Source organism: Epinephelus fuscoguttatus, linkage group LG14 (assembly GCF_011397635.1).
Source record: "Epinephelus fuscoguttatus linkage group LG14, E.fuscoguttatus.final_Chr_v1".
Classification (NCBI taxonomy): Eukaryota; Metazoa; Chordata; class Actinopteri; order Perciformes; family Serranidae; genus Epinephelus; species Epinephelus fuscoguttatus.
The window spans coordinates 10,948,320-10,961,458 of record NC_064765.1 but is presented as its reverse complement, the minus strand read 5'-3'; the positions used below and the strand labels follow the sequence as shown (position 1 = coordinate 10,961,458).

General features: G+C 40.9%; 1 protein-coding gene across 2 annotated transcripts in view; it reads left to right on the top strand.

Annotated features, from left to right (window-relative positions):
- Positions 1 to 13,139, top strand: part of hadhab (hydroxyacyl-CoA dehydrogenase trifunctional multienzyme complex subunit alpha b) — a 91,433-nt gene that overhangs the window by 69,993 nt on the left and 8,301 nt on the right. For both annotated transcript variants that reach the window (XM_049596812.1, XM_049596813.1), the window contains 5 exons: positions 5,344 to 5,434; positions 7,773 to 7,861; positions 8,779 to 8,892; positions 11,774 to 11,870; positions 12,231 to 12,251. In XM_049596812.1, the coding sequence (XP_049452769.1) occupies positions 5,344 to 5,434; positions 7,773 to 7,861; positions 8,779 to 8,892; positions 11,774 to 11,870; positions 12,231 to 12,251 (412 nt within the window). The remainder of the gene's footprint in view (positions 1 to 5,343; positions 5,435 to 7,772; positions 7,862 to 8,778; positions 8,893 to 11,773; positions 11,871 to 12,230; positions 12,252 to 13,139) is intronic.

Here is a 13,139-nt window from a genome sequence, read left to right as displayed (position 1 = left end):
TGGAAATGGCAAGAATAGTGCGGAAAATCAGACTACAGATGTTGTTTGTTCCCTCACACTTGACACACATTTTTGCATCCGAGCAGCATGCCCTTGTGAGTGTATTTTTAGAGGAAAAATTTGTTACGCTGTCATGAAGAATATGTGAGCACTCCTACTTAAAGGGTTGATTTGACAAATAGATTATGATAGAATTGGAGCCTCGTCATGTAAGCAGATACCAGGCGAGGGCCCCATGAAAGCAACCTAATTGTCCTCTCATTGCAGCCCCTCTCTGTTAAAGGCCATGTCCATTATTATTTACTCATGGTGGTAATGAACCACTGTGGTTATGAATTCTTTAATGGAGGGCACTTTGAGGCGGCGTTGATGTATCTACACTCTGTCCTGCAAGTCTGTGCTGGGTGAATTTTCCTTTTGTGTACAGTATCTCCCTCTCGCATCTTTCCCGCAATTTATGTTTGCAAGATGGGACTGCTCGGGGACTCAGGACTTCCCACGGCACATTAGAAGGGATGAGACGTCACAGTCTGGTGTACAGGAAGAATAGAGGTGTGCACATCAACCCTGTTAAATATCAGGTGTTTGACTGAAATCCGGACAAAGACTTTGATGGAGAATTCGGGAGGAGCTTCAATGAAGTCTGAGGCTTTTTTTTTCTCTCCTTGCGCTCCTCTGTGCCAGGTTATCATACAGTACTACACCAAGGACCCAGGCAGCTGAAGGGCAGCATGCACACTGCAAAAAATGTCCATCACAGCAACCTTAAAGTGTGTGTTAAAGGGGTGAGGTCATGCCAATATTAAATTTCTTGCCTCTGTTACATTACAGGTGTAATTATCTTACCTTGCTGGAAGATTTCCAATCTGTGTTAAGAAAAAATGAGATGCTAACAATCGATACCAGATTAAGTTTCTTGCAGAGATGAACATTTTGTGCAGTGCAGTCTCTGAGGGCTGACAGTATCAAGATTAGAGCGGGCTTGAAGGAAGCCGACAAGATAGGGACACCCGAGGCGGTAAACGATGCCTTACATCCAGACCCGTGGAGGTCAGTGGAAGACATCACGTGTTGCAGCATGTACAAGAGCAAGGCGACGCTCTCCTGAGGTTTGTTTCACTGTGGCAGTAATGAAGAAGCTTGATAACCTTTGTCTTGACATTTTGCTCTGTGAGTCAGAGCAGCTTTGGGAAGATGTCATGCACTGAGGATGCTGTTGCCTTGGGGGGGCATAACAACTACAAAGCTGCCATATTTAGGGCAGAAATTGCGCATTAAGCCACCGTGACGCTTCCAAAATAGGTTGTGTTGAGAGTCAGTGTGGATACCGGTAGATAAGGTGTTGAATGAGGAGGGAAGGAGCATGCTTCACTTAGGTTTGGTTGAAGGGAACAGAAGGCCAGTTCCCACCAGCTTCTCACTGTGTCACATTTGGTTTGTAAATATTAATCTATTATTATAATTACCCAGCACTGGCCTGCCTGCTTCCACATAAAGGGCCTATGAGTCAAAGATGCTGCTGCTGAATAATGCAAAGCTCCTTGTGGCTCTGCCTCAGTTCAAGAGCCCCGAACTGAAAAGCAATGCCGGTGCTGTCCTTGTTTGTTGACCCTTACAGAGGGAAATACAAAACACATTCACTCTGTTTGAAAAATTGTGGGTGTTGTGCTTCCAGCCTCCATCACAGTCTGCTCTCTGATACTGTCTGCTCTGCTGACATGGCATCTGCTCCCTCCCACCTCGCTCCCTCTCACAGACAATCACTCACCACTAGCTCGTTCTCCAAGGGCGAACTGCAATTTATTACCTGTTAGTCATGCAGAACCACGGCGGCACAAGATAAAATTTAAGGAAAAAAAAAGGGAAATGCCATCTTGAGCTTGATGAGTTTTAATTCAGAAATGGGACTGAATATGAGTCAGTGTGGAAACACAGCTGTTTGTGTTTCTATCAGGAGGTGTCATTATGTAAGACTTTACGGACATTGATTCATAAACTAGTGATTAACTTTGTCCCTTTCTAAAACAAACTTGATAACAAAATATGCTAAACAGCTGAAATGGAAACAGCGTCCAATAATGCAATGTAATTACTCACTGACTTCCAATGACACTGTAGTGTGATGAAATTATATTCTGTTAGCATTTTACAAAATTCCACCATAAGAAGTCATTATTCCGAGCAAGCAAAACTAATAGATTGAGTTATTTAAAGTTTTGTTCATGAGTGAAGAAGTGCTTTGAATATTGATTCAATTACTTTGAATCCAATTTTGCTTATATTTGGTAACAAACACTTTACTTAAGGTCGCCCTATTTAGCATTTATATGCAGAGAAAATACAAATTTCAAATTTATGCATGGAATAATTGTTACTTGAGGTAACATGAGGCCAGGGGTTAGTGTGGTGCTAAAAAATATTTAAGGAATACTTCACTCCCCAAATGACTACTACTGTCAATCACTCACCCTGTGTTACACTGAATACGTAAAGAAAACTTTGTTTCTTGCATGCCTCCACGATGAATACTCCAGATACTGAATATATACTCCAGTTTCTAATGAATTAAGTCATAGGCGACCACATTTAACAGGAGTAAACAGTATCAGAACATCTGTTTACAAACTCTCACACAACTCGTACAGTATAATCCAAGTCTAACATATCCAGTTGTATCCTCAGTACTTCTGTAATAGACCGCCTTTCTGACAGGGAACTGAACTAAAAGTGAAACCTTATCTATGCTCTCTTCAAAGCTAGACTCCATTGACAAAAACAGTAATTTTACCTCCCTGAACACAGGAGCTGCTGGTCTACCACTGCCTTTATTAGTTAGTTTATTTGTGTTATTGTGTGTGTTTGTTGTTTTTAAAGGGTTAGTTCAGATTCAACAAAGTCACAGATTAGTCACAGTAGACCAACAACTCCCTGGAAGTATTGAGTATACAACTTGATAAATGAGACTTGGATTATACTGCATGAGTTCTGTGAGAGTTTGTAAACGGATGTTTTGATATAGTTTTGCTGTTGTTTAGTCTCGCTCACCAGACCTTTCTCAAGAAAAGAAAGGTCTGGCTGGGCCGACTCTCACTGTGAGATTGGAGAAAAAAACTCCCCGGCTGCTTGTACTTCTTTCAACCAATCACAATTGTTCTGGGCGGTGCCACAGCAACGGTGCGCTTGCAAAAATATTGCCGGGGGGAAACAGGTTTTGGTGTAACACGCCCACAAAAATATCACCTACAGGACGTGAACCATGGCAGAAAAATGGCTACATCCTTGCAAGATCAAACACCGCAGAAGTTAGTAAAGGACGTGTTGAAAACGGTTGACAACTGCTACACAATTGGAGGTGGTAGGGCAGGACTTCAGCGGGTGGCTCGTTCCGCCCAATGAGAGGCTGATCTCTGCAGCAAACTTCCGCCCACTCAGTCTAGCTGTTGTTAAACTTGGTTGCCTATGCCTTAAGTTTGTCAAGGGTTTTCTCCATTTTTTTTGGATTCTTCATTCACCATGAAGGCAATTGAGAAAAAACAAGTTTGATATACAAATGGTCATTTGGGGGGTGAAGTACTCCTTTAATCAGAACCATGACTGAATTAATGTAACTACACTAAAAAAATTACAAAAGACATGTGGATCTGACACGTCATGGCTGATATCCAAAGCAGTTTATAAAGTCATTACTACAGCAGGTATCAATATGGCAAAACAAATCTGTTGGATATCTAAAGTTGCAAGATTTAAGTGTCACAAAAATGTAAGATTAACATTGACTTAAACACTTTGTAGATGAAACTGCATAAAGATGGTCCCTCCCTAGTCTGTAGTCCATCCAACTTTGCAAAACAGAGTTATGTTGAGTCTGTAATTTGTCTTTATTGACGAATATATTACGTAAAGTCAGGCACTATATTGTTATTAACATCAGGAGTTTGATTCTAACTATGTTGCCGAACCCACTAACAAGTAAACATCCACCATGAATTCTGCAGAGACTATCAGGAACAAGATGTATCATCCCTCCAGATGTTCAACAAATTTGGATCTCTGCCCTTTTAAAGTTTTGACCTTTAGTACCATCAGGCAAATCAGAAAACAGAGTTTAAACGCAAAATCTGGCACGTTTCTGACCAAAATAGGACCAGTGGTGTCTGAGTTATTGTTTGAGTTAAAAAAAAAAAAAAGCCAGTATCTTCAAATGTGAGACAAAAATAAAAGTATCTGGGAGAGCTGCCAGTTCAGGAGGGCTTGAAGGCATTTCATGCATCTTTGTCCAAAACCTGGCGCAGGCCATCAGGTGGTGCCAGGAAACTCCCTGGTGCAGCAGCTTCTCTACTATTAGCCCAAAGATCCCCGCATGCAGTCCAGCTCCAAAAAGACTGTGTTGGGTCACAGTGTTTCCTGAGCCAACCCGAGCAGCTCCCTAAAGTGCGTTAATGTATTACTTTAATTTTACAAGAAACCTCAGGCTCTGTCTATACTTAAGCCTGAGGATGAGACTGTAAATTATTTAGAAAGTGTCCCATTTTACGAGACACTTCTTGACAGTCTAACTACAGACCAACTGAATGTTGTTTTGAGTCAGGTGACACTATCTTCAAACAAGTCGAATGATCCGCAGAGTATTTTAAGATATCATCACTGGGCTGAGAAACTCTTGAAACAAGAGAGGTGGGAGCTGGAGCAGCTAAAATTATCTCCTCACACTGGCAGCTTTTTATCTGCTTTGAGAAAGATAAGATTTTTAATAATAATGTTGATTAAAAGGCTGGTTTTGTCATGTGTTTAGAGCTTGGGTAGTCAAAGCTGCAGAAAATGTGCTTGTTGATGTAGTGGGTTTGAAGCCAGATTGGATTTAATGGTCTTAATCATCGCTCACTCTCCAGTCAGAGTTAGATGGAGCCCAGCACCATTTCAGCTTTTCCTTCACTCTTCATTGCAGAACGCCTGCCGAGAGGGGACAGCATATGTCCTGTCATCTGTCTACACCATATGCCACGCCCATGATCATTTAAAGTCTCATGCCTTATTTGACATTTGCAGTCAGTGATGAAATGGCCAGAACGGGCATTGGCACAGTCACAAATGCATTTGGCATGCTGCATTCTCTCTTATCCATCTCAGTTCATTGTTATGACCAATTATCTCAGACTGTCTATCAACACTGGAGTCAAAGCCAAGTGTCATATTTTAAGGTCACCTCAATTATAAAGTTTTACATGATCACTTTGACTCTACAAACTTTCCCTTCTACTTACATAAGAGCTTTGCACATTAGAGTCAGAGTTGCTGTATATGTGTGTGTGTGTGATGTATTTCTCTGTCTGTGACTTTGGGCAGTGTCTTGGAGAGTCCCAGCCGGCTAGATGAAGAGCACCGCCTCATCGCTCGCTACGCTGCACGCCTGGCAGCTGAGGCGGGCAACTCCACAGTGAGTGTCTCGCAGGACGCCCCGTGGTGGGCTTTCGTCAACCCGCATTTCAAATTTAATGCTTTGACAAGTTATTGTTAGGCGCTTCACTGTGGCTGGAGAACTACTCACACTTACAAGTGAGACTGTGTAATATTCAGCCATGATTTTTGTTGTTAGGAGTAGGACAAGTGAAGAAGGGGAGGGATAAGTGTTCTTATTTTATGGCAGTGTTACTTGTTCAATATGTTTTCTTACAACTCAATCGCCAGAAAAAAATGTTGGCATTGTACGTTTCTCCAAACCACAGACACTTTACTATGATGGAGCAGACATGAAATTTAACTTTTCTAACAATGCTGTGGTAAACATGTGGTTATGTTTAGGCCCAACGGCAACCTCTTGGGCTGAAAAGTGAAGCCAACACAAAAATGCCAAAAGGTTCCTCTAATGGCTACTTGAGGCTGGCTCCAGACTCCAGTCAATCCCCACTGACCAACATGTTGAAATGCCCAAACTAAATAACAGAAATAAACATGTTTACAGCCTGGTACAAAAAATGTTTTTGGTCTCTACAGCTAATTTCAACATTCAACAACTGTACATGCTAAAAGTTACGGTATGTGCATAATTAAAGGCAGGGCCAAATGAGTGACAGGCTGTCTGCTGATTGTGTCTTGGCTTGTTAGTCAGATCCACCCCTTGCTCCTTCACAGCTCCACTCTCTCGCCCAAATACGGTCACTAGTGGCTCCAAAAACAAACAAACATGATGGCAACAGCCAAATCGCTGAACACGAGGCTTCAAAACATGAGTCCTCAAACCATTGCGTGACAATACGGTAGCTACGTCCATTATTTTTACTGTCTATGGTTTAGGCAAAAAACCCCACTTGATTATGGTTTAGAAGATCATGCTTTGGCTTAAAATACACATGCATGGTATTACAAAAGCTGCTGGAAAAGTGGCAATAGGTTGCTAAAAACACACCCATGTTTGACAGTGCAAAAGCCACCGGTAAAGTGGCATTGCGTTGCTAAAATACACCTCCGTTTGATGGCACAACAGCTGCTGAAAAAGCAGTGACAGGTTGCTAAATACCAACCCCAGTTTGACGGCACAAAAGCCACTGGTAAAGCAGCATTGGGTCGCTAAAATACACCTCCGTTTGATGGCACAGCAGCTGCTGAAAAAGCAGTGACAGGTTGCTAAACACACCCATGTTTGACGGCACAAAAGCCACTGGCAAAGCTAGAAAACACCTGTGTTTGGTGGCACAACAGCTGCTGGAAAAGCGGCGACAGATTGCTAAAAACAAACCTGTGTTTGATGGCAAAAAAAAACCCACTGGCGAAGATGTGGGGGTCACTAAATAACACCTGCATTTGGTGGCAAAAGACCTTCTGGAAAAGCGGTGACAGGTTGCTAAAAATAACCAGGGTTGTTGTTTGTATTGTGATGTCCTTGGTTTGCAGAAACGTACAAGAACAACATCTTCTTCAGGCAACTGTTCTTTTTCTTGAAAAATGTAAAAATCACTTATCATGTACTTTAAAGTTGCAATGCTCAAAATTCAAGTCCTGGTTCATTTGGCGACAGGGTTTGATGATCAATGTCAGCGCTAAAACTATGGGGACATTGCATTTCCTGTGACTGCCTCACAACAAAAGCCACATGTTTGGACAGTTGGTGGCTGCTAATGTGGAGCAGTAGGGACTGTTTGATTTGCATTAGCAGTAACTTAAGAGAGTGAAAATTAAACACTGAGGCTGATATCAATTGCATTTGACAGTCTGCATGAATTTTTACTGTGAATCCCTCACACAAATGTAAGCAGTATAAATCCAGTGAGGGAATGGTGGATAATTACAGAATGTAAATACATTGATAGCTATTGAGGAATCAAAAGTGGGGTTGGATTTAATTCGAATTGTTAAAGCCCTTGAAAACTTGGCTTCAAATCTGAAGTATTTCTCCGTAACAATACTCGTGACTAATAAAGCACCATGATGTTTCTTTGATTTTAATAGAAGGTAGAAGCTTGTGTACATAAAAATTTGGGGGGAGATGTTAACTTGGATTCCTGAAGAGCATTTCATCTAAATTTTCCTAGGCAGAAAATGTCCACGTAAGGTCACTGTGGTTTGTTTGGGTTTGTGCTTTGCAGTCCAACTCTTATATGGGGGGATAAAGGAAAGCTGTGGTGAGCTGAAATGGCTCCCTGTTTATGCAGAAACATAATAAGTCTCCAGCAGAGAGTCATTACTGCTCACCATGGTCAGAAGGTAGCTGTTGCTGTTTGACTTTTGTTCTCCCACCGATGTTGTTAATGCCATTCTATGCTAATTTTGTTTTCCAGCAACAATGTCCTCCAACAGATCTGGGTTTCAACTTTGATGCCAATAAGCAACAGAGGCAGCTGATTGCAGAGCTGGAGAACAAAAACAGGTACAATTTATATTTGTTTAAAAACAACAGCTAAACACTGGAAACAAATCAGCACTGTTACTCATTGATTGGGTTTCTGGTTGACAGTGGTATAATATATTAAATATTATTATTTCAAGTACTTAAGTATATATAGTTTCCAGGTATCTACAATTTACTTGAGTGTTACTTTTGTGTTTTTCTGCCACTTTATTCTTGTAGGCCACTACTTTTTTACTTCACTACATTTTCTGACAACTACAGTTACTAGTTACTTAAAATATTCATATTTTACACGCAAATCATAGCTCATAAAAAGATGCGCTGTTACAAATTTAAACAGTCCAGCACTGAATAAAATAGTTAAACAAATAATTTGACGATTTCAGAGATACAATGTCTTGCTTAGACGTAGATGAAAAGATCACTACCACTTTCATATCTATCAGGTAAATATGAAGATGATTGGTGGCAAGTAGTAGACACACACAAGCCTGTGACTACATAAATGCATTAACAAGTGCTCGATCAACACTTCAACAGCATTGTGTTGTCACTTGTAGTGTGAACCCAGTATTAAGCTCACTTTTTAAAATGTTAAAATCAACAAGTTTTAGATGAATGGGGAGGGCTGTGTGCCAGACTATTTCTTGGCAGTAAATTCCTTCAGAATCAGCTCTACCACGACCAGCTACAACATTAAAATGTAGTAGATGCGTTAAAAAGATTAATCCAATCACAGTGAAACACTGTGAAATCAGTCATTCTGCATAAGTAGTACTTTCCTATTGTAACTAAATTTTGATGATAATACTCTTGTACTTTTACGTGTAAAATTTAGAGTGCAGGATTTGTACGTTGTTTTACTACCTCAGTTTAAGTAAAGAACCTTAGTATTTACGCTGTTTAGTTAAGTGATTGATTATTTACTTATTTAGGGAGATCCTCCAGGAGATCCAGCGGCTGCGTTTAGAGCACGAGCAGGCCTCCCAGCCGACCCCAGAAAAAGCCCAGCAGAACCCCACGCTCCTGACTGAACTACGGCTCCTCAGGTATCGTCCCTGCTAACACCAGCACACCTCTTAAAAAGAGCATCTTCTTCCCAACAACAGGAAGAAAGGACCATATATTAAGGAAACGATCAGTAAAACCACTCCAGGGCTGTTAATGTAGGCTGGACTCATTCCTCAAGAAGAAATACTCTCTTCCTAATTCAGGGGGGTGTTTTTGAATTAGCTCCACCAGCAGCAGTGTGGACATTTGTCATGCTGGCAGGACGCTGAGACCCTTGGGTTCAGTTCTTGGAAGGGACTCACCCTGAGAGGACGCGCTACAGCACTTGTTGCCCTGAATGAGTCCTTGTTTGTCTGGCCTGGCCTAAATAATGAATCAGCAGTAAGGTTTATGGCTAACAGCCAGTTTTATAGCAGAAATTATTAACTGCGTTGTGTCATTATATACAATTATAGTACAACTAGAGCTGTATTTGAATTATACTCTGTTAGTCTTTGGTGTTGGTGTTGTACGAACAAGATTCTAACTGTATTTTTAAGGAAAGACAGTAATTAAACAGTAGAATAATTTATTTATATCACTGGAGGATACAACCATTACATTAATTATTTAGTCCAGTTTAATTCAAACATGTCTAGAAGCATTGTTCAGCTCACTGAGCCTGTTTGTGATTCAGGTTGTGTAGCACAACATTATGAAGTAGTAATATTTCATCACAGACTGTGCACTGTGTCTGGAGCCTGGCTGGACGGCTCTGATGTTGTCTTCATTCAGCCCGAGGATACAGAACAGAGGAGAAGTGTTTACAGACTGCAGATGTTTGTGAGTTTTTCATAGAACAGACAGATGATTGCTGAGGCTCTTTGAAGGTTTTTTAAAGTGCAGGTCCACACTATGAACACCAGAGGGTGATAATAAGCCAGAATCCTCACATAAAACACAGGGCCAGACATCAACTGTGACCCCTGATGGAGGCAATGAATTTAAATCTGTGCACTCTGAGCAACTAGTCTTTCCTATTCTCTACTCCATAGCTGTCACAGTGCTCTGCATGTTGAGAGTGAGTGATTGTATTCCAGGAGAAGAACAGCTTCTCCTTGCAGATTAGATCTGTAATAATTGTAATAAATCAATAAATATTCAAGTGTAACAGGTTTTCCACAGCCTAAGGCCAGTTAGATTTAAGACTTTTTATGCCAATCAGAATGAAATTTGATGCCAAATTTACAATAACCAAAATTAAAGGGGAAAAAAACATGAACTGACATAAATTAGGTAGGGTTGGGGAAAACTATGGCAGGTTTTCTTGGCAATTTTGCTTTGGGCAGATAAAATATGCATTGCCTTGTACTGGTTTCAGCCATGCCACAAAATCTTGTTCAAATAACTGTCCATTTCTGTAACCTAACACATAGAGACAGACAACCATTCACACTCACATTCACACCTACGGTCACCAATTAACCTGCATGTCTTTGGACTGTGGGAGGAAGCTGGAGTACCCAGAGAGAACCCACACTGACACTGGGAGACACCTGGGGTTCGTAGCAGGAACCCTCTTGCTGTGAGGCGAAACAAAGCTAAGCACTGCACCACCTTGCCACCTCAAACCAATTTTTGTTTAAATTTGCACTTCCCCATGTCGTCCACGATACAGCAGTCAGTGGATTTTCTGCTCTGAGGTACCTGGCTAGAAACATAATATGAGTGCTGCTGGTTCCACTATACTGGTCTGTGTAACCTTAATGCGAGAGGCAGAAATCTAAACTAAAATAAACACCTAAATGCGTGTTTTGGATGTTTTCTGTCCACTGGTCTGAAAGAAGACATGTTATAGAGACAAGATAGTCCAAAATCTCAAACCTGACCAATGCATGACAAAAAAGGGGCTATGTTTTCACCTATAGTCTCCTTTAACAGTAAATTCAAAACATTAAATTGTCTTGTAGGCCAGATTTGGGTTGGGTTAGTTTGAGATCCCTGCTTTAGATTATAATGACAACCCAACTTCTATTAGCTCTGTCCCACCTCTAACAAAAGACAATACAGTATGGCATGGTTATGGCAAAAAGGAATATTTTAATTCTTTGGAAAACTGGGGATGCGCCTTCTTTCAAGACCTGGTTGGCAGAAATCACCAACTTGTTCCACATGGAGAGAGTTAGATAGTGTTTCCCCCAGCTCTGTAATCTTTGATAAAATATGGCATCCAATCATGTCCTATTTATCGAGAATGGCCTAATGTGTTGTATGTATATATATATATATATATATTTGTTAATAATGGTTTTGACAAGCAGCATGTTTGTACTTGTATTATATGTATTTCTATAAGAGCATTTTTTTGTCTTTTTCTGTCTTCTTTTCTATATGTATCGTTCATCTCCGAGTGTGGGGGGCAGGTGACTTGTATCTGCGTTGTTTGCATTAAAATCTTAAAATCTGTAAATAAAATATTCATCTAAACTAGATTAATAATGACAGTAAAAGTGTACCAGTGGCACTGGTGCAGGTAAAAATATTCGAGAAATATTATTTTACAAGACCAGAGCAACAGGAGCTGATGCAAATAATATATAACTCTCCATACACTCAACATGCAGTGTGTGTGTCTGCAACTGATCCTTGACTTAATGGATCCTCAGGTAAATCTGAATCCCTTCATGCTCATCTGTACAGGTATCTAGGGCAAAATACCCTACAGAAAAAAACATGTATTTGTGAAATAATTCACAGACATGTTTCCCTGAACTGTTCATAAAAAAGGAAATGGATTCCCCAAACAGTCGAGGCGTACTGCTTTGTTAAAAAAACAGTATGATGTCTGCCTGTGCATTGTGATTTTATTACTGTCAGATCCAGGAAGAAGTTCTTCCCTTGTGTTTTAATGTATCCCCCAAACTAATCCTTCTGCTGCAGACACAGGAAGGACGAGCTGGAGAGGCGCATGTCGGCCCTGCAGGAGAGCAGACGGGAGCTGATGGTGCAGCTGGAGGGACTCATGAGGCTGCTAAAGGTAAGACGATCACCTGTTTCTAGAAGAATCAGGAGTGATTAAAAAACCTCTGAGTCTATATCTTACCATAGGATGGTGCATAAACACTAAGACATTAGCCTAAATAAAAATAACATCTTACTGTTTTGTCAGTGCTTATAGTTTACATGATTCAGTTTCTACATCTTGGTGGCATGTCTGATTAAATGAGATGTTTGCATGTTTGATTCTTTAAAACCAAGACACTGTGGTGATCTTAAGTTATGTTAATGTGCCGTATGGTGCATGCAGAAAATCCTTTTTTTTTGTCTTCTGCTGCTTTAATTCTGTTGCTCTCACTCTTCTTGCTCTCTCTCACTGCTTACCTTTGCTGGCTGATAGGATGAGGAGCAGAAGCAGGCTGTAAGTTGCCCTTAATTCAGTTTGCAAGGCTCAATACCTGACTCTAGTCTCAGCACTTAGTTTTATGCTACTATACTCCCCCATCACACAGATGTGATTGAGGGACGTTTTCCTAATAGATTTTAAGAAGGATGTTAGGAAAAGTAATAGGATTCCACTATCTAACTGGGTTACACAGATCTAGTCCCACTCCAACACTTCCTTTGTAGCAGCGTTGGGGAGCTAAAATTATAGACTGCGACACAATCTTTAAAATCAGTTTCCTCAGGTCTTTGGTCCAAACAAGTTGAGAGAACTGTGTTTTTCTTAGCCCAAATGTCAGGGACCTGTTCCTTTCATCGGCACTAACAACCTCCCTTCTAATGTGACTGCAGTCTGGCCGGCCATCTGCTGCCTGGCTCCGAGCCATCGACCTGGGCCTGCACCAGTCCCAGAGACACACAGTGATCCTTTCTCTGTGAGATATATCTCTGGTCTCAGCACAGGCCCCAGTCGCTCACCCACACATGGTTCTCATTACCCCCTCAGTGCAGTAAAGGTGCACTATAGACATACAGAGTATAGCCAGCCACTATAGGATTACCACAAGGTTTTCTTGCCTTTAAACCATTGTTTTTGTTTGTTCTCCCTATAAGGATTAAGTTCTTTTGGTCACATCTGTGTCTATGTTTGTTTTAATAAAAGTCACCTTTAGAAGCATGAAGGTCATCTCTTCCAAAAGCTGCAATCTGTGATTGCAATACGGCGTCCTCCATTGATATGCAGTTGTTCCAGAATTGGCTTGTTGGTGTAGAGATTAATTGGATTTATTCTCTCTATCAGAAGCCCAGATTCACTAAAGGCTTGCAGATGGAGGATTATTCAGTATGTCAAAAATAACCGAATACG